Raw genomic sequence first — 27,666 nt, forward strand, 5'->3', positions numbered from 1 at the left:
GTCAGTGAGAGTGGCAGGTCTGATGCAGGGAGTTGTGTGAGGGGATCTGCAGGAGTGGCAGAGGCGCGGTGCTTGTGGTGTTTAATCACCCCGAGCTGCTTGATTAGTGTGTAAGAAATGTCTGTGAGTGTGGCTGGTTTGAATGTGGAGGCGTGACTGAATATGGAGGCGGGAGTGATTTTGGAGGTGGTGGAGCTAAGTGTGGAGGCGGGGCTGAGTTTGAAAGGGGGGAATTACTGAAGTCACACGCTTTATCACTGCGGATACACGGGGCAGTGATATACTATTTTTGTGGACAGGATTAATGTGGAGGTGGGGCTGTAGATGGAGGTGGGGCTGTAGATGGAGGCGGGGCTGAGAGTGGGGGAGGCATTACTGGAGTCACACTCTTTATCACTTCGGATCCACGGGGCAGTGATATACTGTATTTGTGGTCAGGATTAAACACTTTCCACCTCTTGTATTTTTTAGGGGAACTTCTTCCAGAACATTGGCTCCATCACAGTGTTTGCTGTTTTTGGCACAGTCATATCGGCCTTTATTGTAGGGGGCGGAATTTTCTTCCTGGGACAGGTAAGTGTCAGCTCCACACTTCTGTATGTCTCAGAAGCGTTTATAAAATTGGGTCTTACAATATCTAATATAAGTAGGTGAAATTCAGCTGGACTCTTGTAGAGATAACCATGAATCCTGATAGTAAAGCTCCAGGGTCAGATATCCTGCAGGGTCAGAGCTCAGAGCTCATGGCAACTTAGAGGCAGAAGTCAAATGGTTAAAAGAAAAACTGATAGATGCTGAAGATCGCAACCGACGCAATAATGTGAAAATAAGAGGCATATCCGAATCTTGTTTCCACAGACGGTCTGAAAACGTCCGTCCGTAATGTTATCAAAGCTACACTGCCCAATGCTCCTGCACATGCACTAATTATAGACTGTACGCACCGCCCACCCAAACCGAACATCCTCCCAGAACGCATACCCAGAGACGTTATCATTCATCTTCACCTCTACCACATCAGAGAAGCATTCTTATCTACCACTATAACAAGGCAAAAGCCTCCTGCAACCTATGAAGACCTCACGCTATTCACTGATTTATCGCAAACCACCCTGCTGACGAGAGACGCACCTTCATCCCCATTACAGCTGCCTTGAGAGCCAACCAAATTCCGTATGCATGGGGCTTCCTGACCAAATTCCATCAACATGATACCCTTCACTTCCTGAAAACAGCTGCTGAAGGCTTAGACCCTTTAAAGAAATGGACCATCTCTCCTGCCTCCTTAAATGACAGGAAATGCACTGTAATAAAACTGATGCAGCTAAACCCCAAGCATCCCTCTCTTCCAGTCATACTTCATAGCACCTCGTACAAAAAGAGGAAAAGGGGAGTATGAATTGCCTTTAGAGATGCACTGGGGTTTTCAAATGTTGAACACGCTGAACAGTCCTAATGGGCGTTCTTTATTAATCATGGGTAAAGTAGGGACCACTATATTTACACTAACCTCAATGCCCCTAATTCCCACCAGATCTCCTTCCTGAACAAAATAACCCAGGGTCATCTTATCATAGCGGGAGGTCGTAACTGCACTGTCGACCCCCAGACTGACTGCTCTGCAATACGTAAGACCACCCCTGTCTCTACAAACAAAACTTTGCACAAAACTGAACTATATGATGCATGGAGATGCTTGCACTCAGGCGAAAATGATTTTACCTTCTTCTCTGTGCATAAATCGTTTACCAGGATCGACTTTTTACTCACAGACAAACTCTACCTCTCTTAACTGACATACACATTGGAACCAGAATCTGGTCAGATCACTCCCCAGTTTTTGCCTCTGTCTCCACTACCACCCAACCAAAATCCAGGAAACCATGGAGTATAATTAACATCTTAAAATCCCCAAACTTCCTCTGCCAAATCAAACCGCACCTCACAGAATTTTTATCATTAACTTACTCCACTGAAGGGGTGAGCAAAGAGGTCCTATAGAATGCCCAAAAGGCCTATACGAGAGCTCTCCTAGTCAAATAAAGCTCCATATATTAACGCCAATTACCTTACTGGCTCAGATCAAGACCCTAGAACAATCTGTCCATAGAAACCCAGATACTACCCTAATGTTACAACTAGAGTCTCTTACAAATTGTTGAGAAGAGAAGTTGTGATTTTGTCTAATTGTAATTTATTTCTCTACTTTAAAAATTCAATAAAAATGTATTGTTAAAAAGACAAAGAGATTTTGTAATGTAACTTGTATCTGTCAGACTGACCTCTTCTCTCCCTGCACTGCTGGTCACATGACTTCTAAATGCCGGTATCAGTTTGTTCAGCAGCATTAACATGAAGCCCCCCCCATACCAGCAACTCATAGGTGAGGAGTGTGATGCTACTCAGATGACTGCAGAATGCCAGTATCAGTTTATTCAGCAGCATAAACACTACCCCCCCCCCCCCCCCCCGTCCAATACCTCCAACCCTGAGGTGAGGAGTGTGATGCTACTCAGATGTCTGCAGAATGCTGGTATCAGTTTATTCAGCAGCATTAACATGAAGCCATTATTCATTAACATGAAACAATGCATATTTGCATGAGCATTGCCTCATGAATAGCCAATTGAGCCAGATTTGCAGAGCCAGATTTGCTAGGGTTAAAACTTGGTGTTAGAGCACGCATACATTTTCCTCAGGTAAGCATTAACATGAAGCCCCCCCCCCACCTGCAACTTGTAGGTGAGGAGTGAGATGCTACTCAGGGGACTGCAGAATGCCTATAACCGTTTATTCAGCAGAATTAACAACATGAAGCCCCCCAATACCTGCAACTTATAGGTGAGGAGTGTGATGCTACTCAGGTGACTGCAGAATGCCAGTAACCATTTATTCACCAGCATTAACATGAAGCCCCCCCCCCCCCCCCCCCATGCCTGCAACTTACAGGTGAGAAGTGTGAGAGTACTCAGGTGACTGCAGAATGCCAGTAACAGTTTATTCAGCAGCATTAACATGAAGCCCCAGCCCCTTATACCTCCAACCCATAGGTGAGAAGTGTGATGCTACTACAACAAAGGTATTATGTAATTTAACTTGTATCTGCCAAACTGACCTCTCCTTTCCCTGCACCACTTGTCACATGACTGCAGAATGCCAGTAACAGTTTATTTAGCAGCATTAACATGAAGCATCCCCCTCCCATACCTGCAACCCATAGGTGAGGAGTGTGATGCTACTGCAACAAAGGGATTGTGTAATGCTGGGTACACACCATACGTTTTTTCGATCAATAGATGGGTTCGATAGATAATTTACGACATGTCCGATATTCCTTCCGATTGTTTTTTGGGTCGATTTCTCATAGAAGTGAGTGGAAAAAGATAAGAAAAACTAGCGGAAGATAAGAGAATCGAGCTGTAAAAACGATCGGATGGAAAAGTTAGATACTCACCTATGTAGAACGAAGGCAGAATAGAGCCTCCCCAGTTCTCTCTCTATGCCTCCAACACACACCATCTAGTAATCCTCCAGTACCTCATTCTGCAGCCCCCCCCCAGCTACAAAACCAGAGTGTACTGTACCACCTGCCGTGTATACCCCAACACGCCTTCTGTGTGTACCCCAATGTGCCTGCTAAGTGTACCCCAATGTGCCTTCTGTGTACCCCAATGTGCCTTCTGTGTACCCCAATGTGCCTTCTGTGTACCCCAATGTGCCTTCTGTGTACCCCAATGTGCTTTCTGTGTGTACCGCCACGTGCCTTCTGTGTGTACCCCAACACGCCTTCTGTGTACCCCATTGTGCCTTGTGTGTACCCCAACACGCCTTCTGTGTACCCCAATGTGCATCTGTGTGTACCCCTATGTGCCTGCTGTGTGTACCCCAACACACCTTCTGTGTGCACTCCAATGTGCCTTCTGTGTGTACCGCCATGTGCCTTCTGTGTACCCCAACATGCCTTCTGTGTACCCCAATGTGCCTTCTGTGTGTAACCCAATGTGCCTTCTGTGTGTACCCCAACACGCCTATCGTGTGTACCCCAACACGCCTACCGTGTGTACCCCAACGCGCCTTCTGTGTACCCCAACGAGCCTTCTGTGTACCCCAACGAGCCTTCTGTGTACCCCAACGTGCCTTGTGTGTACCCCAACGTGCCTTGTGTGTGTACCCCAACGCGCCTTGTGTGTGTACCCCAACGCGCCTTGTGTGTGTACCCCAACGCGCCTTGTGTGTGTACCCCAACGCGCCTTGTGTGTGTACCCCAACGCGCCTTGTGTGTGTACCCCAACGCGCCTTGTGTGTGTACCCCAACGCGCCTTGTGTGTGTACCCCAACGCGCCTTGTGTGTGTACCCCAACGCGCCTTGTGTGTGTACCCCAACGCGCCTTGTGTGTGTACCCCAACGCGCCTTGTGTGTGTACCCCAACGCGCCTTGTGTGTGTACCCCAACGCGCCTTGTGTGTGTACCCCAACGCGCCTTGTGTGTGTACCCCAACGCGCCTTGTGTGTGTACCCCAACGCGCCTTGTGTGTGTACCCCAACGCGCCTTGTGTGTGTACCCCAACGCGCCTTGTGTGTGTACCCCAACGCGCCTTGTGTGTGTACCCCAACGCGCCTTGTGTGTGTACCCCAACGCGCCTTGTGTGTGTACCCCAACGCGCCTTCTGTGTGTGTACCCCAACGCGCCTTCTGTGTGTGTACCCCAACGCGCCTTGTGTGTGTACCCCAACGCGCCTTGTGTGTGTACCCCAACGCATGATACAGCATTCTGCTGCTATTAAATTATACACACATATCTGAGGAGGGGTCCCGCTACTACACCAGACGTGACACGTAATGTCCCTCTGCTTCTGAAATACCGTAGAGGATACTGATTGATTCCCCCTAGTAACAAAATGTTTTATTTGCTAACAGGCTGATGTCATCTACAAACTAACCATGACTGACAGGTAGGTACCAGCATATGTGTAACGTGTATACTGAGCATCATACCACCTCGTGTGTCCCCTGTGTGTATTGTGGGTACTATGTCACGTGTCACGCTGATTACACTATACACATATACACTGATAATTTTTACACCATAGACCACACCTACCATGTAAGTACCTGTGTACCCTGATTATATGTTTACACTATGTTACCACATGTGTACCCTGATTCTGTGTTTACACTATACCACCACATGTGTATTCTGATTATATGTTTACACTATACCTCCACCTGTGTACCCTGATTATATGTTTACACTATACCATAACATGTGTACCCTGATTATATGTTTACACTATATTTCCACCTGTGTACCCTGATTATATGTTTACACTATACCTCCACCTGTGTACCCTGATTATATGTTTACACTATACCTCCACCTGTGTACCCTGATTATATGTTTACACTATACCTCCACCTGTGTACCCTGATTATATGTTTACACTATACCTCCACCTGTGTACCCTGATTATATGTTTACACTATACAATCACATGTGTACCCTGATTATATGTTTACACTATACCTCCACCTGTGTACCCTGATTATATGTTTACACTATACCTCCACCTGTGTACCCTGATTATATGTTTACACTATACCTCCACCTGTGTACCCTGATTATATGTTTACACTATACAATCACATGTGTACCCTGATTATATGTTTACACTATACCACCACCTGTGTACCCTGATTATATGTTTGCACTATACCTCCACCTGTGTACCCTGATTATATGTTTACACTATACCTCCACCTGTGTACCCTGATTATATGTTTACACAATACCATCACATGTGTACCCTGATTATATGTTTACACTATACCTCCACCTGTGTACCCTGATTATATGTTTACACTATACCTCCACCTGTGTACCCTGATTATATGTTTACACAATACCATCACATGTGTACCCTGATTATATGTTTACACTATACCTCCACCTGTGTACCCTGATTATATGTTTACACTATACAATCACATGTGTACCCTGATTATATGTTTACACTATACCTCCACCTGTGTACCCTGATTATATGTTTACACTATACCTCCACCTGTGTACCCTGATTATATGTTTACACTGTACCACCTCATGTGTACCCTGATTATATGTTTACACTATGCTACCACATGTGTACCCTGATTATGTTTACACTGTACCACCTCATGTGTACCCTGATTATATGTTTACACTTTACCACTGCAAGTGTACTCATTTTATATTGTTGACATCAGGGTTTCTGAATTCTGTGCTTAGGTACCCCTAACAGTGGATGTTTAGTGGAAATTCACCATGCGTACACTGGAAGTACATTCATTCATAGCTTCCTCTCCATACATACCTTCATACATACATACTTGTCTTGTGTCAGTGATGATGTTCATACTTGATATCTTCTATATTTTAGCTTTGCCTTCGGATCATTGATCTCTGCTGTGGATCCAGTTGCCACAATCGCTATTTTTAATGCCTTGAATGTAGATCCAGTGCTGAACATGTTGGTTTTTGGAGAAAGTATTCTGAATGATGCTGTTTCCATCGTCCTGACCAAGTGAGTAATGAGCTGGATAAATGTTGGAGTTGTGGGAAAATGTTGTTTTTCTAATAGCAGGAGTTATAATTATTCAGACAGGTCAACAATAGGACGCTCTCATCACTCACAGTGTGCAATGGCTGAGGTGTGTGGCAGTCACAGTGTGCAATGGCCGAGGTGTGTGACAGTCACAGTGTGCAATGCCCGAGGTGTGTGGCAGTCACAGTGTGCAATGGCCGAGGTGTGTGACAGTCACAGTGTGCAATGCCCGAGGTGTGTGGCAGTCACAGTGTGCAATGGCCGAGGTGTGAGGCAGTCACAGTGTGCAATGGCCGAGGTGTGTGACAGTCACGGTGTGCAATGCCCGAGGTGTGTGGCAGTCACAGTGTGCAATGGCTGAGGTGTGAGGCAGTCACAGTGTGCAATGGCCGAGGTGTGTGACAGTCACAGTGTGCAATGGCTGAGGTGTGTGGCAGTCACAGTGTGCAATGGCTGAGGTGTGAGGCAGTCACAGTGTGCAATGGCCGAGGTGTGTGACAGTCACGGTGTGCAATGCCCGAGGTGTGTGTCAGTCACAGTGTGCAATGGCCGAGGTGTGTGTCAGTCACAGTGTGCAATGGCCGAGGTGTGTGACGGTCACAGTGTGCAATGGCCGAGGTGTGTGGCAGTCACAGTGTGCAATGGCCGAGGTGTGTGACGGTTACAGTGTGCAATGCCCGAGGTGTGTGACGGTCACAGTGTGCAATGGCCGAGGTGTGTAGCAGTCACAGTGTGTAATGGCCGAGATGTGTGACAGTCACAGTGTGCAATGGCTGAGGTGTGTGGCAGTCACAGTGTGCAATGGCCGAGGTGTGTGACGGTTACAGTGTGCAATGCCCGAGGTGTGTGACGGTCACAGTGTGCAATGGCCGAGGTGTGTGGCAGTCACAGTGTGCAATGGCCGAGGTGTGTGGCAGTCACAGTGTGCAATGGCCGAGGTGTGTGGCAGTCACAGTGTGCAATGGCCGAGGTGTGTGACAGTCAGTGTGCAATGGCCGAGGTATGTGGCAGTCACAGTGTGCAATGGCTGAGGTGTGTGGCAGTCACAGTGTGCAATGGCCGAGGTGTGTGACGGTTACAGTGTGCAATGCCCGAGGTGTGTGACGGTCACAGTGTGCAATGGCCGAGGTGTGTGGCAGTCACAGTGTGCAATGGCCGAGGTGTGTGGCAGTCACAGTGTGCAATGGCCGAGGTGTGTGGCAGTCACAGTGTGCAATGCCCGAGGTGTGTGTCAGTCACAGTGTGCAATGGCCGAGGTGTGTGGCAGTCACAGTGTGCAATGCCTGAGGTGTGTGGCAGTCACAGTGTGTAATGCCGAGGTGTGTGTCAGTCAGTGTGCAATGGCCGAGGTGTGTAGCAGTCACAGTGTGCAATGGCCGAGGTGTGTGGCAGTCACAGTGTGCAATGGCCGAGGTGTGTGACAGTCACAGTGTGTAATGGCCGAGGTGTGTGACAGTCACAGTGTGCAATGGCCGAGGTGTGTGGCAGTCACAGTGTGCAATGGCCGAGGTGTGTGACAGTCACAGTGTGCAATGGCCGAGGTGTGTGGCAGTCACAGTGTGCAATGGCAGAGGTGTGTGACAGTCACAGTGTGCAATGGCCGAGGTGTGTGACAGTCACAGTGTGCAATGGCCGAGGTGTGTGGCAGTCACAGTGTGCAATGGCCGAGGTGTGTGACGGTCACAGTGTGCAATGGCCGAGGTGTGTGACAGTCACAGTGTGCAATGGCCGAGGTGTGCGACAGTCACAGTGTTCAATGCCCGAGGTGTGTGACGGTCACAGCGTGCAATGGCCGAGGTGTGTGGCAGTCACAGCGTGCAATGACCGAGGTGTGTGGCAGTCACAGTGTGCAATGGCCGAGGTGTGTGACAGTCAGTGTGCAATGGCCGAGGTGTGTGACGGTCACAGTGTGCAATGGCCGAGGTGTGTGACAGTCACAGTGTGCAATGCCCGAGGTGTGTGACAGTCAGTGTGCAATGCCCGAGGTGTGTGACAGTCACAGTGTGCAATGGCCGAGGTGTGTGGCAGTCACAGTGTGCAATGGCCGAGGTGTGTGGCAGTCACAGTGTGCAATGGCCGAGGTGTGTGGCAGTCACAGTGTGCAATGGCCGAGGTGTGTGGCAGTCACAGTGTGCAATGGCCGAGGTGTGTGGCAGTCACGGTGTGCAATGGCCGAGGTGTGTGACAGTCACAGTGTGCAATGCCCGAGGTGTGTGACGGTCACAGTGTGCAATGGCTGAGGTGTGTGACGGTTACAGTGTGCAATGCCGAGGTGTGAGGCAGTTACCGTGTGCAATGGCCGAGGTGTGTGACAGTCACAGTGTGCAATGGCCGAGGTGTGTGGCAGTCTCAGTGTGCAGTGCCCGAGGTGTGTGACAGTCACAGTGTGCAATGGCCGAGGTGTGTGACAGTCACAGTGTGCAATGCCCGAGGTGTGTGACAGTCACAGTGTGCAATGGCCGAGGTGTGTGACGGTCAGAGTGTGCAATAGCCGAGGTGTGTGACAGTCACAGTGTGCAATGCCTGAGGTGTGTGACAGTCACAGTGTGCATTGGCCAAGGTATGTTACGGTCACAGTGTGCAATGCCCGAGGTGTGTGGCAGTCAGTGTGCAATGCCCGCGGTGTGTGACAGTCACAGTGTGCAATGGCCGAGGTGTGTGACAGTCAGTGTGCAATGGCTGAGGTGTGTGACAGTCAGTGTGCAATGCCCGAGGTGTGTGACAGTCACAGTGTGCAATGGCCAAGGTATGTTACGGTCAGTGTGCAATGCCCGAGGTGTGTGGCAGTCAGTGTGCAATGCCCGAGGTGTGTGACAGTCACAGTGTGCAATGGCCGAGGTGTGTGACCGTCACAGTGTGCAATGGCCGAGGTGTGTGGCGGTCACAGTGTGCAATGGCCGAGGTGTGTGGCGGTCACAGTGTCCAATGGCCGAGGTGTGTGGCGGTCACAGTGTGCAATGGCCGAGGTGTGTGGCGGTCACGGTGTGCAATGGCCGAGGTGTGAGGCGGTCACGGTGTGCAATGGCCGAGGTGTGAGGCGGTCACGGTGTGCAATGGCCGAGGTGTGTGGCAGTCACGGTGTCCAATGGCCGAGGTGTGTGGCAGTCACGGTGTGCAATGGCTGAGGTGTGTGGCAGTCACAGTGTGCAATGCCCGAGGTGTGTGGCAGTCACAGTGTGCAATGGCCGAGGTGTGTGGCAGTCACAGCGTGCAATGACCGAGGTGTGTGACAGTCACAGCGTGCAATGCCCGAGGTGTGTGACAGTCACAGCGTGCAATGGCCGAGGTGTGTGGCAGTCACAGTGTGCAATGGCCGAGGTGTGTGGCAGTCACAGTGTGCAATGGCCGAGGTGTGTGACAGTCACAGTGTGCAATGGCCGAGGTGTGTGACAGTCACAGTGTGCAATGGCCGAGGTGTGTGGCAGTCACAGTGTGCAATGGCCGAGGTGTGTGGCAGTCACAGTGTGCAATGCCCGAGGTGTGTGGCAGTCACAGTGTGCAATGGCCGAGGTGTGTGGCAGTCACAGTGTGCAATGGCCGAGGTGTGTGACAGTCAGTGTGCAATGGCCGAGGTGAGTGGCAGTCACAGTGTGCAATGGCCGAGGTGTGTGACAGTCACAGTGTGCAATGGCCGAGGTGTGTGACAGTCACAGTGTGCAATGGCCGAGGTGTGTGACAGTCACAGTGTGCAATGGCCGAGGTGTGTGACAGTCACAGTGTGCAATGCCCGAGGTGTGTGGCAGTCACAGTGTGCAATGCCCGAGGTGTGTGGCAGTAACAGTGTGCAATGGCCGAGTTGTGTGGCAGTCACAGTGTGCAATGGCCGAGGTGTGTGGCAGTCACAGTGTGCAATGGCCGAGGTGTGTGACAGTCACAGTGTGCAATGCCTGAGGTGTGTGGCAGTCACAGTGTGCAATGGCCGAGGTGTGTGGCAGTCACAGTGTGCAATGGCCGAGGTGTGTGACAGTCACAGTGTGCAATGGCCGAGGTGTGTGGCAGTCACAGTGTGCAATGGCCGAGGTGTGTGGCAGTCACAGTGTGCAATGGCCGAGGTGTGTGGCGGTCACGGTGTGCAATGGCCGAGGTGTGAGGCGGTCACGGTGTGCAATGGCCGAGGTGTGAGGCGGTCACGGTGTGCAATGGCCGAGGTGTGTGGCAGTCACGGTGTCCAATGGCCGAGGTGTGTGGCAGTCACGGTGTGCAATGGCTGAGGTGTGTGGCAGTCACAGTGTGCAATGCCCGAGGTGTGTGGCAGTCACAGTGTGCAATGGCCGAGGTGTGTGGCAGTCACAGCGTGCAATGACCGAGGTGTGTGACAGTCACAGCGTGCAATGCCCGAGGTGTGTGACAGTCACAGCGTGCAATGGCCGAGGTGTGTGGCAGTCACAGTGTGCAATGGCCGAGGTGTGTGGCAGTCACAGTGTGCAATGGCCGAGGTGTGTGACAGTCACAGTGTGCAATGGCCGAGGTGTGTGACAGTCACAGTGTGCAATGCCTGAGGTGTGTGGCAGTCACAGTGTGCAATGGCCGAGGTGTGTGGCAGTCACAGTGTGCAATGGCCGAGGTGTGTGACAGTCACAGTGTGCAATGGCCGAGGTGTGTGGCAGTCACAGTGTGCAATGACCGAGGTGTGTGACAGTCACAGTGTGCAATGGCCGAGGTGTGTGACAGTCACAGTGTGCAATGGCCGAGGTGTGTGGCAGTCACAGTGTGCAATGACCGAGGTGTGTGACAGTCACAGTGTGCAATGGCCGAGTTGTGTGGCAGTCACAGTGTGCAATGGCTGTGGTGTGTGGCAGTCACAGTGTGCAAAGACCGAGGTGTGTGACAGTCACAGTGTGCAATGACCGAGGTGTGTGGCAGCCACAGTGTGCAATGCCCGAGGTGTGTGGCGGTCACAGTGTGCAATGGCCGAGGTGTGTGGCAGTCACAGTGTGCAATGGCCGAGGTGTGTGGCAGTCACAGTGTGCAATGGCCAAGGTGTGAGGCAGTCACAGTGTGCAATGGCCGAGGTGTGTGACAGTCACAGTGTGCAATGACCGAGGTGTGTGATAGTCACAGTGTGCAATGACCGAGGTGTGTGGCAGCCACAGTGTGCAATGGCCGAGGTGTGTGACAGTCACAGTGTGCAATGGCCGAGGTGTGTGGCAGTCACAGTGTGCAATGGCCGAGGTGTGTGGCAGTCACAGTGTGCAATGGCCAAGGTGTGAGGCAGTCACAGTGTGCAATGGCCGAGGTGTGTGGCAGTCACAGTGTGCAATGGCCGAGGTGTGTGGCAGTCACAGTGTGCAATGCCCGAGGTGTGTGGCAGTCACAGTGTGCAATGGCCGAGGTGTGTGACAGTCACAGTGTGCAATGGCCGAGGTGTGTGGCAGTCACAGTGTGCAATGGCCGAGGTGTGTGGCAGTCACAGTGTGCAATGGCCGAGGTGTGTGGCAGTCACAGTGTGCAATGGCCGAGGTGTGTGGCAGTCACAGTGTGCAATGGCCGAGGTGTGTGGCAGTCACAGAGAGCAATGCCCGAGGTGTGTGGCAGTCACAGTGTGCAATGGCCGAGGTGTGTGGCAGTCACAGTGTGTGCAATAACCGAGGTGTGTGACAGTCACAGTGTGCAATGGCCGAGGTGTGTGACAGTCACAGTGTGCAATGGCCGAGGTGTGTGACAGTCACAGTGTGCAATGCCCGAGGTGTGTGACAGTCACAGTGTGCAATGCCCGAGGTGTGTGACAGTCACAGTGTGCAATGGCCGAGTTGTGTGACAGTCAGTGTGCAATGCCCGAGGTGTGTGGCAGTCACAGTGTGTGCAATGGCCGAGGTGTGTGGCAGTCACAGTATGCAATGCCCGAGGTGTGTGGCAGTCACAGTGTGCAATGCCCAAGGTGTGTGGCAGTCACAGTGTGCAATGCCCGAGGTGTGTGGCAGTCACAGTGTGCAATGCCCGAGGTGTGTGGCAGTCACAGTGTGCAATGCCCGAGGTGTGTGGCAGTCACAGTGTGCAATGGCCGAGGTGTGTGACAGTCACAGTGTGCAATGGCCGAGGTGTGTGGCAGTCACAGTGTGCAATGGCCGAGTTGTGTGGCAGTCACAGTGTGCAATGCCCGAGGTGTGTGACAGTCACAGTGTGCAATGCCCGAGGTGTGTGACAGTCACAGTGTGCAATGGCCGAGTTGTGTGACAGTCACAGTGTGCAATGCCCGAGGTGTGTGGCAGTCACAATGTGTGCAATGGCCGAGTTGTGTGGCAGTCACAGTGTGCAATGCCCGAGGTGTGTGGCAGTCACAGTGTGCAATGCCCGAGGTGTGTGGCAGTCACAGTGTGCAATGCCCGAGGTGTGTGGCAGTCACAGTGTGCAATGCCCGAGGTGTGTGGCAGTCACAGTGTGCAATGCCCGAGGTGTGTGGCAGTCACAGTGTGCAATGCCCGAGGTGTGTGGCAGTCACAGTGTGCAATGGCCGAGGTGTGTGGCAGTCACAGTGTGCAATGCCCGAGGTGTGTGGCAGTCACAGTGTGCAATGCCCGAGGTGTGTGGCAGTCACAGTGTGCAATGCCCGAGGTGTGTGGCAGTCACAGTGTGCAATGCCCGAGGTGTGTGGCAGTCACAGTGTGCAATGGCCGAGGTGTGAGGCAGTCACAGTGTGCAATGGCCGAGGTGTGTGGCAGTCACATGGGTGTGTCGCACTCTGGCTTCTTATTTGTTCTCTGGCTTCTTATTTGATCTTCTAAGTTCAGTGCTCTGCAAGCTTTTATAGTGTTCAGTTATCCAAAATCTTTTCTATTACTCCCCCTTGCTGGCTAGAACCACAAGTCTGCTCCAAGCCCTGCACCCCAGGACTACATTCAGAAGCACATTTACCTTCCTGTGTTCCTGGTGCAGATCATGCTCGGCTTACATCCTGCTCTGCAACTGGGTGACTTGTCCGCCGTCTTGTTTTCCTACTTCAGACCATACCCAGCTTCCAACCCATGGTGGCCACCTTGTGTATTTGGGGCAGGTCACGCAGTGGTTAAAGCCCAGGGTGGGTGTTGGGTGAGACGTCTTGGGGCAGAGGTTACACACGGTGGGGGGATTGGGTGATATTGGTGTATTTGGGGCATGTGACACTGTGGTTGGGTGAGCCATCTTGCAGTCTTGGGGCAGAGGTTACACATGGTGGGGGGTTGGGTGATTTTGGTGTATTTGGGGCAGGTTACACAGTGGTTACAGCCCAGGGTGGATGTTGGGTGAGACGTCTTGGAGCAGAGGTTACACACGGTGGGGGGATTGGGTGATATTGGTGTATTTGGGGCATGTGACACTGTGGTTACACTGTGGTTGGGCGAGACGTCTTGCAGTTTTGGGGCAGAGGTTACACACGGTGGGGGGTTGGGTGATTTTGGCGTATTTGGGGCAGGTCACACAGTTACAGCCCAGAGTGGGTGTTGGGTGAGACGTCTTGGAGCAGTGGTTACATACGGTGGGGGGATTGGGTGATATCGGTGTATTTGGGGCAGGTGACACAGTGGTTGCAGCCCAGGGTGGGTGTTGGGTGAGACGTCTTTCTGTCTTGGGGCAGAGGTTACACACGGTGGGGGGTTGGGTGATTTTGGCGTATTTGGGGCAGGTCACACAGTTACAGCCCAGTGGGTGATGGGTGAGACGTCTTGGAGCAGAGGTTACACACGGTGGGGGGATTAGGTTATATCGGTGTATTTGGGGCAGATGACACAGTGGTTGCAGCCCAGGGTGGGTGTTGGGTGAGATGTCTTGCTGTCTTGGGGCAGAGGTTACACACGGTGGAGGGATTGGGTGATATTGGTGTATTTGGGGCAGGTGACACTGTGGTTACACTGTGGTTGGGTGAGACATCTTGCAGTTTTGGGGCAAAGGTTACACACGGTGGAGGGATTGGGTGATTTCTGTGTATTTGGGGCAGGTCACACAGTGGTTACAGACCAGGATGGGTGTTGGGTGAGACGTCTTGCAGTTTTAGGGCAGAGGTTACACACAGTGGAGGGTTGGGTGATTTTGGTGTATTTGGGGCAGGTCACACAGTGGTTAAAACCCAGGGTGGGTGTTGGGTGAGACGTCTTGCAGTCTTGGGCAGAGGTTACACACAGTGGAGGGTTGGGTGATTTTGGTGTATTTGGGGCAGGTCACACAGTGGTTACAGCCCAGGGTGGATGTTGGGTGAGACGTCTTGCAGTCTCGAGGCAGAGGTTACACACAGTGGAGGGATTGAGTGACTTTGGTGTATTTGGGGCAGGTCACACAGGGCTGATGCACAGAGTAGAGTTGGCTTATCTTTGAGTTCTGCATGTACTGAGGAATGAGTGGAGCTTATTTGGTCATGTATGCAGTGCTCACGTGTTTCCTATGTTTCCTCTTCAGCACGGCTGAGGGTCTGACCCGTGGCAACATGTCTGAAGTCAGCGGCTGGCAAACCTTTCTGCAGGCCTTGGCTTATTTCCTGAAGATGTTTTTTGGTTCAGCAGCTCTCGGAACTCTGACTGGTCTCATTTCTGCATTAATATCCTTTCTATGGCTACAACTCTCTGTGCACTCTGTGCGTCCCTCAGGACCATAGGGGGAGGCACAATATGTGTGCTTCAGGACCATAGGAGGAGGCACAATGTGTGTCCCTCAGGACCATAGGAGGAGGCACAATGTGTGAGCTTCAGGGCCATAGGAGGAGGCACAATGTGTGTCCCTCAGGACCATAGGAGGAGGCACAATGTGTGGGCTTCAGGACCATAGGAGGAGGCACAATGTGTGGGCTTCAGGACCATAGGAGGAGGCACAATGTGTGGGCTTCAGGGCCATAGGAGGAGGCACAATGTGTGTGCTTCAGGGCCATAGGAGGAGGCACAATGTGTGGGCTTCAGGACCATAGGAGGAGGCACAATGTGTGGGCTTCAGGACCATAGGAGAGGGCACAATGTGTGGGCTTCAGGACCATAGGAGGAGGCACAATGTGTTAGCTTCAGGACCATAGGAGGAGACACAATGTGTGGGCTTCAGGACCATAGGGGGAGGCACAATGTGTGTGCTTCAGGACCATAGGAGAGGGCACAATGTGTGTGCTTCAGGATCGTAGGAGGAGGCACTTTTTTAAGGTCGTATAATCTCTTAAGATCCGCCCAAGGTTGTATAAACATTCTGAGTAAATAGTCAGTCAGGTAAACTAAACTATAGACAGAGGAAAAAACTTCCTGAATCGGCTGTCTGGTATGCTAGCTAACCTTTTGGACAAAGTAGATCTGAATAGTCGGACTACTCAGCATTACATTTTACAAATGTAAGAACACACTAACATCTATAATAAATCATAGAATCCTAGAGGGTTATATTCTATAAAGAAAATTATGTATGGTTTTAGTAAAACTTTAAATTCTCATAACCAATTGTCCATTATTTGAAAATCTGACAATAGTTCTCACATGCTCAGTGTATGTTCTTTCCTTAGCTGGTTGCTCAGGCATTGAAGCATCTGGACCTGCGTAAAACGCCATCTCTAGAGTTCGGGATGATGATTATTTTTGCGTATCTCCCATATGGTCTGGCAGAAGGTATTTCCCTCTCAGGTGAGTGATGATGACATGGAGAGAGGCCATTGGATTTTCTGTACAAATGTGCTGCCATATCACTATTCCCTAAACTATGGTCACAGCTCAATAAGTAGGCTGGATGCATCTCCTTAAGTGTCACATGGAAAAAACAATGTTTATACTAGAAGAGACGATATTTTGACAATACGTTTCCACCGATCGCTATCAGGAGAGAAGGAAGGCTGAGCGGTCTGGATTGCGTTAAGCGGCAACGCCTGTCTGTGAGTGTGGGCAGCTAAGCAGTACCTGTCGGTTGCCCAGTGCTGACTCGTTTCCTAATAATCTGCCTCTGAGTAGTAAGCTGCCTCATATACAGGACTGTGCAAATGTTTTATGCAGGTGTGAAAAAATGCTGTAGACAATGCTTTCAGAAATATTAATGATTGTTTATTGTTCTCAATTTACAAAATGCAAAATGAGCGAACAAAAGTAACATCTAAATCAAATCAATATTTAGTGTTACTACCTTTTGCCTTCAAACCAGCATCAGCTCTTATACGTAGCTCTTTTGAAGAAGCACAAAAGAAACGGTCAACGTTGAGGATCATAGACACAGCGGTTGGCCAAGGAAACTTAGTGCAGCAGACGAAAGACAAATCAAGCTTATTACCCTTAGAAATTGGAAGATGTTCAGCAGTACCATCAACTCTGAGATGTCAGAAACCAGTGGGACTTAGGTACACCCATCTACTGTCCGGAGAAGTCTGGCCAAAAGGGGTCTTCATGGAAGAATTGCAGCTAAAAAGCCATACCTCCGACATGGAAACAAAGCCAAGCGACTCAAGTATGCGCGCAAACCTAAGAATTGGTGTGCAGAAAAATGGCAGCAGGTGATCTGGACTGATGAGTCAAAATTGTAAAATATTTGGCTGTAGCAAAAGGCAGTTTGTGCATCGAAGGGCTGTAGAGCGGTACAATAATGTGAAGCGTGGTGGAGGTTCCTCGAACGTGTGGGGCTGCATTTCTGCAAATGGAGATGGGGATTTGGTCAGGATAAACGGTGTTTTCAATACTGAGAAATACAGGCAGATATTTATCCATCATGCAGTACAATCAGGGAGGCATATGATTGGCCCCAAATTTATTCTGCAGCAGAACAACCACCCCAAACATACAACCAAATTCATTAAGAACTATCTTCATCTTAACCTCCTTGCCGGTTATCCCGAGCTGAGCTCGGGGTAACCTGCCGCGGAGGATTTCTCAGGCCCTGGTGGGCGAATTTACATAATTTTTTTGTTGTTGCACTGCTAGCTGCATGTATCATGCGATCGCCGCCGCTACCCGCCGTGTTAGAGGTCCCGCTGAGACCCCGTGCGTAGCCTGGCCAATCAGTGCCAGGCAGCGCTGAAGGGTGGATCGGGACTCCCGTTGACGTCACGACGTCGGTGACGCCATGGCGACGGGGGAAGCCCTAAAGGAAATCCCATTCAGAACGGGATTTCCTTATGGGCATATGCGCCGGCGGCGATCGCAGGGGTGGGAGGGATGGCGCAGGGAGCGGGGCATCATGTAGCTAGTGCTAGGCTAGCTACATGATTGAAAAAAAAATTATGCAAAAAAAAAACTTCTGTGGCCGCGGGAATCAGAACGGCAGGGAGGTTAAAGAAGAAGTCCTGGAAGTGATGGTATGGCCCCCACGGAGCCCTGATTTCCACACCATTGAGTGTGTCTGGGATTACATGGAGACAGAAGGATGTGAGGAAGCCTACATCCACAGAAGATCTGTGCTTAATTCTCCAAGATGTTTGGAATAACCTACCAGCCAAGTTCCTTCAAAAACTGTGTGCAAGTGTACCTAGAAGTATTGATGCTGTTATGAAGACAAAGAGTGGTCAAACCAAATATTGATTTGATTTAGATTTCTCTCTTGTTCATTCACTGCATTTTGTTGATTGATGAAAATAAATGATTAACGCTTCCATTTTTGAAAGCATCTTTTACAGCATTTTTTAACACCTGCCTAAAACTTTTGCAAAGTACTAGACACCGGTGGAATGTATATAAAGAAGCAGGTCTGAATTATGATCTTTAGTTTGATCCTGAGGATACCTGGACTCTTGCTGATATATTTGGAGGTTGTCTGAGTTGTGACATGGAGTAGGGGCTCTTGAATGGTTGGGTTGGCGGTTATTTTACCTGGAGGAGACAGACGTGACAGTGAGTAGGGGCTCTTGAATGGTTGGATTGGTGGGAGGAGAGTTGAGATGTGACATGGTGTTGGGGGTTGTTGTTCTTGAATGGTTGGATTGGTGGGTGTTTTACCTGAAGGAGAGTTGAGATGTGACATGGAATAGGGGTTGTAGGTCTTCAATGGGTAGGTTGGTGGGTGTTTTACCTGTAGGTGAGTTAAGACTTGACATCGAGTAGGGACTCTTGCTCTTGAGTGGTTGGATTGGTGGGTATTTCCCTTGGAGGTGAGATGAGATGTGACATGGTGTAGGGGGTTGTTGTTCTTGAATGGTCGGGTTGGTGGGTCTTTTACCTAAAGGAGAGTTGAGATGTGACATGGAATAGGGGTTGTAGGTATTCAATGGGTAGGTTGGTGGGTGTTTTACCTGGAAGAGAGTTAAGACGTGACGTGGAGTAGGGGGTTGTGGGTCTTGAATGGTTGGATTGGTGGGTGTTTTACCTGTAGGACCTTGAGACATGAAATGGAGTAGGGGGTTGTGGATCTTGAATAGTTTGGTTGGTGGGTATTTTCCGTGGAGGAGAGTTGAGATGTGACATGGAGTAGGGGGTTGAGGGTCTTTAATGGTTGGGTTGGTGGGTGTTCTACCTGGAGGAGAGTTGAGATGTGACATGGAATAGGGGGTTGTGGATCTTGAATGGTTGGATTGGTGGGTGTTTTACCTGTAGGACCTTGAGACATGAAATGGAGTAGGGGGTTGTGGATCTTGAATAGTTTGGTTGGTGGGTTTGTACCTGGAGGAGAGTTGAGACATGACATGAAGTAGAGAGTTGTAGGTCTTGAATGGTTGGGTTGGTGGGTCTGTACCTGAAGGAGAGTTGAGACGTGACATGGAGTAGAGAGTTGTAGGTCTTGAATGGTTGGGTTGGTGGGATTGTACCTGGAGGAGAGTTGAGACGTGACATGGTGTAGGGGGTTCTTGCTCTTTGATGGTTGGATTGTTGGGTTCTATATAATTTGCAGGGTTTGAGGATGGCCTGATTGGTCACTGAGTAGTATTGCATATATATGTGACATATCTGGATGTTGATTGGAGTGTTTTGTTCTCCCAGGTATAATGGCAATCCTGTTTGCGGGTATTGTGATGTCTCATTACACCCACCACAACTTGTCTCCGGTTACACAGATCCTCATGCAGCAGACTCTGAGAACAGTGGCTTTCCTCTGCGGTAAGTCTGAGCTGTCTCATTAATTTTTTCTCGGACCTCAGCTCAATGTATTGCCCAGCCTATTAGATGCAGTTCACTGCAATGCTCCTGTGGCTTCGGGCCCAAGTTTGCATCATAGTCCGTATAACTTTAATTAAATCTCATATAAAACCAGACACCCAAAGCCTACTATTCCACACACATGTACACGTGAAGCACGATATACACAAAGGTTCATACATCCAATCATCATTTCTCCCCCCCCCCACCCCCCAGGAGCAGGAACTTAGAAGAAAACAGCCCTATACTATCCATCAATCATTAATTTGGCTGATCCATTTAGAGAAGAAAGATATAGATAACAATCGAAAGATTACAGCTAACCGGGCAGACCAATGTACAGTGATGGGAAAAACTATTTGCCACCTTCCTGATTTCTTATTATTTTGCATGTTTGTCACACTTAAATTTTTCTGCTCATGAAAAACCGTTAACTATTAGTCAAAGATAACATAATTGAACACAAAATGCAGTTTTAAATGATGGTTTTTCTTATTTAGTGAGAAAAAAAACCTCCAAATCTACATGGCCCTGTGTGAAAAAGTGATTGCCCCCCTTGTTAAAAAATAATTTAACTGTGGTTTATCACACCTGAGTTCATTTTCTGTAGTCACCCCCAGGCCTGATTACTGCCACACCTGTTTCAATCAAAAAATCACTTAAATAGGAGCTATCTGACACAGAGAAGTAGACCAAAAGCACCTCAAAAGCTAGACATCATGCCAAGATCCAAAGAAATTCAGGAACAAATGAGAACAAAAGTAATTGAGATCTATCAGTCTGGTAAAGGTTATAAAGCCATTTCTAAAGCTTTGGGACCCGCGAACCACAGTCAGAGCCATTATCCACAAATGGCAAAAACATGGAACAGTGATGAACCCAGGAGTGGCCGGCCGACCAAAATTACCCCAAGAGCGCAGAGAAAACTCATCCAAGAGGCCACAAAAGACCCCAGGACAACATCCAAAGAACTGCAGGCCTCACTTGCCTCAATTAAGGTCAGTGTTCACGACTCCACCATAAGAAAGAAACTGGGCAAGAATGGCCTGCATGGAAGATATCCAAGGCGCAAACCACTTTTAAGCAAAAAGAACATTAAGGCTCGTCTCAATTTTGCTAAAAAACATCTCAATGATTGCCAAGACTTTTGGGAAAATACCTTGTGGACCGACGAGACAAAAGTTGAACTTTTTGGAAGGCGCGTGTCCCGTTACATCTGGTGTAGAAGTAACACAGCATTTCAGCAAAAGAACATCATATCAACAGTAAAATATGGTGGTGGTAGTGTGATGGTCTGGGGTTGTTTTGCTGCTTCAGGACCTGGAAGGCTTGCTGTGATAGATGGAACCAAGAATTCTACTGTCTACCAAAAAATGTTGAAGGAGAAAGTCCGGCCATCTGTTCAACTCAAGCTGAAGTGATCTTGGGTGCTGCAGCAGGACAATGACCCAAAACACACCAGCAAATCCACCTCTGAATGGCTGAAGAAAAACAAAATGAAGACTTTGGAGTGGCCTAGTCAAAGTCCTGACCTGAATCGTATTGAGATGTTGTGGCATGACCTTAAAAAGGTGGTTCATGCTAGACAACCCTCAAATAAAGCTGAATTACAACAATTCTGCAAAGATGAGTGGGCCAAAATTCCTCCAGAGCGCTGTAAAAGACTCGTTACAAGTTATCGCAAACGCTTGATTGCAGTTATTGCTGTTAAGGGTGGTCCAACCAGTTATTAGGTTCAGGGGGCAATTTCTTTTTCACACAGGGCCATGTAGGTTTTGAGGGTTTTTTTTCTCACTAAATAATAATAACCATTATTTAAAACTGCATTTTGTGTTCAATTATGTTATCTTTGACTAATAGTTAACGGTTTTTGATGAGCAGAAACATTTAAGTGTGACAAACATGCAAAAGAATAAGAAATCAGGAAGGGGGCAAATAGTTTTTCACATCACTGTATCTCCAATTTTCCCACCTACTATCTCTCCTGGTTTTCATTTTCTACTACCCGAATTTCCTGGAGTCTATTCACAAGGTATTGGTCTCCCATTCTTATAGCAGTTCCTCCCATATATCTCTATAGTCCTTTACTTTCTCCGATGTTGCTGTCACTTATAGTAGGTAGTAGAAATCTGACAGAAGTTACAGGTTTTGAACTAGTCCATATCTTCACAGGGGATTATCAGCAAGGCTTTTATTCTTTATAAAGATATTCCCTGAAAAGGATTTATACAAAGATGCTGGCCAGCTTCCCTGCTCCCTACACAGTTTTTTTGGCAGTTGGACAGAGCAACTGCCATTCACGAAGTGCTTTTGAAAATAAATATATCCCTGAGAATCCCCTATAGAGAGATGGACTAGTCCAAAACCTGTCACTTCTGTCAGATTTCTACTACCTACTATAAGTGACAACAACATAGGAGAAAAGTAATTTATGGCTCATTTTACTCTGGAAAAAATGTACTTCTTATTTGTGTATGTTTGCACACATTTTAAATTTTACAGTTTTTCGCTGTAGTGCCCCTTTAAATGCCTGATAACTCCTTTAGGTTGCTTATTTTTTCGAAATCCGCACTGTGAATTACTCAATAATTTATTTGAAATTTTCTCCAGTCTGTCTGCTAGAATCATCGCATACATTTTTATGTCTTTATTAATTAATGATATCGGTCAATATTCACCACATCTATTCCCTTCCCCCCCCCCCCATCTTTTGGAAATACAGTTTTAAGCGCATTATTACTTAAGTTAGAGAATGTAAGTTCTCCTTCAGAATTTACCATCCAGCAAAAAAACTTTGATAGTTCAGTTTTAAATGTTTTATAGAATTCTACACAGAAACCGTCAGGGCCTGGGATTTTACCTACTTTGCATTTATGTAGCGCTATTCAGAATTCTTCCTCACTTATCGTTTTTTCAAGTTCTGATTTTTCTTCTGTTGTTAACTTCCCAGTTTTGATATTTTTTATAAATGCTGTAGGTGTCTCTTTAGGTTTCTAAAGATTGTAGAGGTTAGTATAGAATTTGGTAAAAACGCCACCTATTTCCTCACTTGTGCTCCAAACCCTACCTTCCTCATCTAAAATCTTTCCTATAACAATCTTTTTCTTGTTCCCTTTCAGGATATCTGGTAATTTTTTTCCTGCTTTATTTCTTCCTTTTCTGACTTTCTTTTTTGTCTCCATGAATTCTGAACGACACATCATCTAATAATTTATTCAAATCTGCTCTAACACGAGTCAGGTTGGCTAAAGAAAAACTACATAATTTGATTTTGTGCTCTTGTTCTGCAATAGTCAATTCTTTTAACCACTTTGTCCTTTGATACAGTATATCTACGTCAGCTGTGGCTCTCTCCAAGCCACAGCAACGTAGATATACTGACCTGCTTGCAGCCCTGTTGTGCAGGAACAGGTGCGCTTCAGAGCGCACTTCCTGGCACTAACAGCTGCAAGCAGGTCAGTATATCTACGTCGCTGTGGCTTGGAGAGAGCCACAGCTGACGTAGATATACTGTATCAAAGGACAAATTGGTTAAAAGAATTGACTAATTGGTGAAAGGGAAAATGTTCCCTTGTAGCCAATTAGTAACCCCCCCGCGGATGAACGATCACCGCTGTAGCAAACAGCGGTGATCCTTCATCTCTCCCCTCGGTGGCCAGATCTGTAAAAAAAAAAAAAAGGATTAGAAAGCAGCCTGACTCACATTTTCCTGTTCCAGCGATCAGCCTGCAGCCCGAGCCTCCGATCGCCGCTCTGCACGCAGCCCTGTGATGCTGAATAGCCGAGTACCGGCTTGATGACGTCATCAAGCCGGGACCCGGTAACCGGCATCACAGGGCTGCGTGCAGAGCGGCGATCGGAGGCTCGGGCTGCAGGCTGATCGCTGGAACAGGAAAAGGTGAGTCAGGCTGCTTTCTAATCCTTTTTTTACAGATCTGGCCACCGAGGGGGCTGCCTGGGTGGGGGGTGGGACATCTGGCTGGCCCTTATGGGGGTTGTTGAACCCCTGGTGGGGGGTAAAATGTGCAGCTGGGGAGGTGAGGGGGATAAAGTAAGAGGGGATACATTTTAATTTTATGTGTATAATTTTATACTGGGGGCAGATCTGGCTATAATGGTGGGGGGGGGGCCCTAATCCAGGGTGCACCCGCTAATCCTGAGGGCGCATCTGGCTATAATGGGGGACCACTATTCCTGGAGACACATTTAGTTATAATGAGGGGCAGTAATCCTGGGGATACATCTGTCTATCTATACTGGGAGGTGCCAAACAGAGGACACATGGGGGTGACTGATATTGGGGACACATCTGGCTATAGGGGGGAGGTCTGATACTCGGGACACATTTTGCTATCTATACTGGGGGACAGAATACTGGTGACATGTTTTTATCTTCTGTGGCACTTTTTATTTTTAAACTGGAATTGATAAAAACTGAGCAAAAATGCATTTTTTTCATTTTCCCCCTCTTTTTCCCATTAAAATGCATAGAAAACTTTTTTGGTCTAGGGACAAAATACCCGCCAATGAAAGTCTAGTTTGTCCTGAAAAAAACGATACCTAGATCATTTAGGTGTCGTGAGTAGGGATAAAGTTATGGCTGATTAAAAAGGGACATAGCTAAAACGTCAAAATTGCTCTGGTCAATAAGGGGAAAACAAGGTCTGGATGCGAAGTGGTTAACAACTCATTGATTTTTTTTCTTTGATTCTCTTAGTCTTTGCTGCTAATTCTATCAAAGTTCCTCTTATAACGCACTTAAAAGAGTCCCATACCACTTGTGGTTTAATTTCTTCTGTTATATTGAGCTGAATTCCTTTATTCCTTCTGCTTTTTCCTTTTGCACAATTTCCTCCTTTAAGAGGTCAGGCTATAATCTCCATCCTCTTCTATTCATACCCATTATTGATCCGAGGTGAACTTTTACACATTGCATAATTGTGTTCCTTTCCTATTGTTTATAGGGCATTCCTCAAGCCAAATACTTTTTTGTTTTAATACTCTAATTCCCTATAAACTAAAAAAGCCACGCCCACAGGTTTTCAGAGAGCCTTGGCAGTAGCAAGGGCTCATGGGAGCTCAGTCTGGGCAGGAGGAGTGAGAGGTGTTACTAGCCAGAGATTTCAGAGGCAGAGGGGAGGAGGGAGGAGGAGAGGGGATTAGGCTGATGGCTCAGGATGCAGATAAGCCTGCCTCTGTGTAATGTTTACAAACAACATGGCTGCAGTCATTGTATCACAGGAAGAAATAATCATATTCTATTAAAGCTGTGTGCAGCTAGATTTGCTGTGTAAACTATCTAAACTTTAGATAAGATATATAGACAAGTTACTTGTTATAGTTCGTTTTTCATCTCGGATCCACTTTAATGTTATAATAACCGGTGCATGGTCAGAATATGGGAAATGTCCAATTTCCACCTCTTTAACTGCATCTATTTGTTGTTTGGTGATGAATATATAATCAATCCAGGAGTATGATTTATGGACCTTTTGAAAAGTAGGTAAAATCTTTCTCCAGCATGTTTTATTCTCCATATATCTACAAGGGATATGTTGTTCATCAGGGCATTCAGCCGTGCTCCTGACTGCCTTACTCTCTGACTTCGAGAAGAATCCCAAAAGGAATCCATAGTCCAATTAATATCCACTCCAATCACAACCCTTCCCTGAGCCACTTCTGTTACTTGTTCAAGAAATTGTAGAAGATTTCCCAACCACAAAGCAGCCTCTGTCATAGAAGATTTCCCAGCCACAGAGCGTTCTCTGTCATAAGCCCCAGTCATAGTAGTTTTCCCAGCTACAGAGCCTCCTCCGTCACAAGCCCCAGTCATAGAAGATTTCCCAGTCATAGAAGCAGCCTCCGTCACAAGCTCCAGTTATAGAAGATTTCCCAGCCACAAAGCATCCTCCGTCACAAGCTCCAGTTATAGAAGATTTCCCAGCCACAAAGCATCCTCCGTCACAAGCTCCAGTCATAGAAGATTTCCTAGCTACAGAGCGTCCTCCGTCACAAGCCCCAGTCATAGAAGATTTCCCAGCCACAAAGCATCCTCTGTCACAAGCTTCAGTCATAGATTTCCTAGCTACAGAGCCTCCTCCGTCACAAGCCCCAGTCATAGAAGATTTCCCAGCCACAGAGCAGCCTCTGTCACAAGCTCTAGTCATAGAAGATTTCCCAGATACAGAGCATCCTCCGTCACAAGCTCCAGTCATAGAAGATTTCCCAGCCACATAGTGTCCTCCGTCACAAGCTCCAGTCATAGAAGATTTCCCAGCCACATAGTGTCCTCCGTCACAAGCTCCAGTCATAGAAGATTTCCCAGCCACAGAGCAGCCTCTGTCACAAGCTCCAGTCATAGAAGATTTCCCAGCCACAAAGCATCCTCTGTCACAAGCTTCAGTCATAGATTTCCTAGCTACAGAGCATCCTCCGTCACAAGCTACAGTCATAGAAGATTTCCCAGCCACATAGTGTCCTCCGTCACAAGCTCCACTCATAGAAGATTTCCCAGCCACAGAGCAGCCTCTGTCACAAGCTCCAGTCATAGAAGATTTCCCAGCTACAGAGCCTCCTCCGTCACAAGCTCCAGTCATAGAAGATTTCCCAGATACAGAGCGTCCTCTGTCACAAGCTCCAGTCATAGAAGATTTCCCAGCTACAGAGCCTCCTCCGTCACAAGCTCCAGTCATAGAAGATTTCCCAGATACAGAGCCTCCTCCGTCACAAGCTCCAGTCATAGAAGATTTCCCAGCCACAAAGCATCCTCCGTCACAAGCTCCAGTCATAGAAGATTTCCCAGCCACAGAGCAGCCTCTGTCACAAGCTCCAGTCATAGAAGATTTCCCAGATACAGAGCCTCCTCCGTCACAAGCCCCAGTCATAGAAGATTTCCCAGCCACATAGTGTCCTCCGTCACAAGCTCCAGTCATAGAAGATTTCCCAGCCACAGAGCAGCCTCTGTCACAAGCTCCAGTCATAGAAGATTTCTCAGCCACAGAGCAGCCTCTGTCACAAGCTCCAGTCATAGAAGATTTCCCAGATACAGAGCCTCCTCCGTCACAAGCTCCAGTCATAGAAGATTTCCCAGCCACAAAGCATCCTCTGTCACAAGCTTCAGTTATAGATTTCCTAGCTACAGAGCATCCTCCGTCACAAGCTACAGTCATAGAAGATTTCCCAGCCACATAGTGTCCTCCGTCACAAGCTCCAGTCATAGAAGATTTCCCAGCCACAGAGCAGCCTCTGTCACAAGCTCCAGTCATAGAAGATTTCCCAGCCACAGAGCAGCTTCTGTCACAAGCCCCAGTCATAGAAGATTTCCCAGCCACATAGTGTCCTCCGTCACAAGCTCCAGTCATAGAAGATTTCCCAGATACAGAGCATCCTCCGTCACAAGCTCCAGTCATAGAAGATTTCCCAGCCACATAGTGTCCTCCGTCACAAGCTCCAGTCATAGATTTCCCAGCCACAGAGCAGCCTCTGTCACAAGCTCCAGTCATAGAAGATTTCCCAGCCACAGAGCAGCTTCTGTCACAAGCTCCAGTCATAGAAGATTTCCCAGCTACAGAGCCTCCTCCGTCACAAGCTCCAGTCATAGAAGATTTCCCAGCTACAGAGCCTCCTCCGTCACAAGCTCCAGTCATAGAAGATTTCCCAGCTACAGAGCCTCCTCCGTCACAAGCTCCAGTCATAGAAGATATCCCAGCCACAGAGCAGCTTCTGTCACAAGCCCCAGTCATAGAAGATTTCCCAGCCACAGAGCAGCCTCTGTCACAAGCCCCAGTCATAGAAGATTTCCCAGCCACAGAGCAGTCTCTGTCACAAGCCCCAGTCATAAAAGATTTCCCAGCCACAAAGCAGCCTCTGTCATAAGCCCCAGTCATAGATTTCCCAGCTACAGAGCGTCCTCTGTCACAAGCCCCAGTCATAGATGATTTCCCAGCTACAGAGCAGCCTCTGTCACAAGCCCCAGTCATAGAAGATTTCCCAGCCACAGAGCGTCCTCTGTCACAAGCCCCAGTCAAAGATGATTTCCCACAGATCAGCCTCTGTCACAAGCCCCAGTCATAGAAGATTTCCCAGCTACAGATCAGCCTCTG

At 48.4% G+C, this 27,666-nt stretch overlaps 1 protein-coding gene across 1 annotated transcript in view; it reads left to right on the plus strand.

Annotated features, from left to right (window-relative positions):
• Positions 1-27,666, plus strand: part of SLC9A8 (solute carrier family 9 member A8) — a 116,823-nt gene that overhangs the window by 26,684 nt on the left and 62,473 nt on the right. Inside the window, exons 5-10 of the mRNA XM_068264346.1 lie at positions 472-573; positions 4,918-4,952; positions 6,417-6,560; positions 14,949-15,087; positions 16,036-16,141; positions 19,409-19,525. Coding sequence (XP_068120447.1) covers positions 472-573; positions 4,918-4,952; positions 6,417-6,560; positions 14,949-15,087; positions 16,036-16,141; positions 19,409-19,525 — 643 coding nt within the window. The remainder of the gene's footprint in view (positions 1-471; positions 574-4,917; positions 4,953-6,416; positions 6,561-14,948; positions 15,088-16,035; positions 16,142-19,408; positions 19,526-27,666) is intronic.

This window comes from Hyperolius riggenbachi, chromosome 12, assembly GCF_040937935.1.
Source record: "Hyperolius riggenbachi isolate aHypRig1 chromosome 12, aHypRig1.pri, whole genome shotgun sequence".
Taxonomy (NCBI): Eukaryota; Metazoa; Chordata; class Amphibia; order Anura; family Hyperoliidae; genus Hyperolius; species Hyperolius riggenbachi.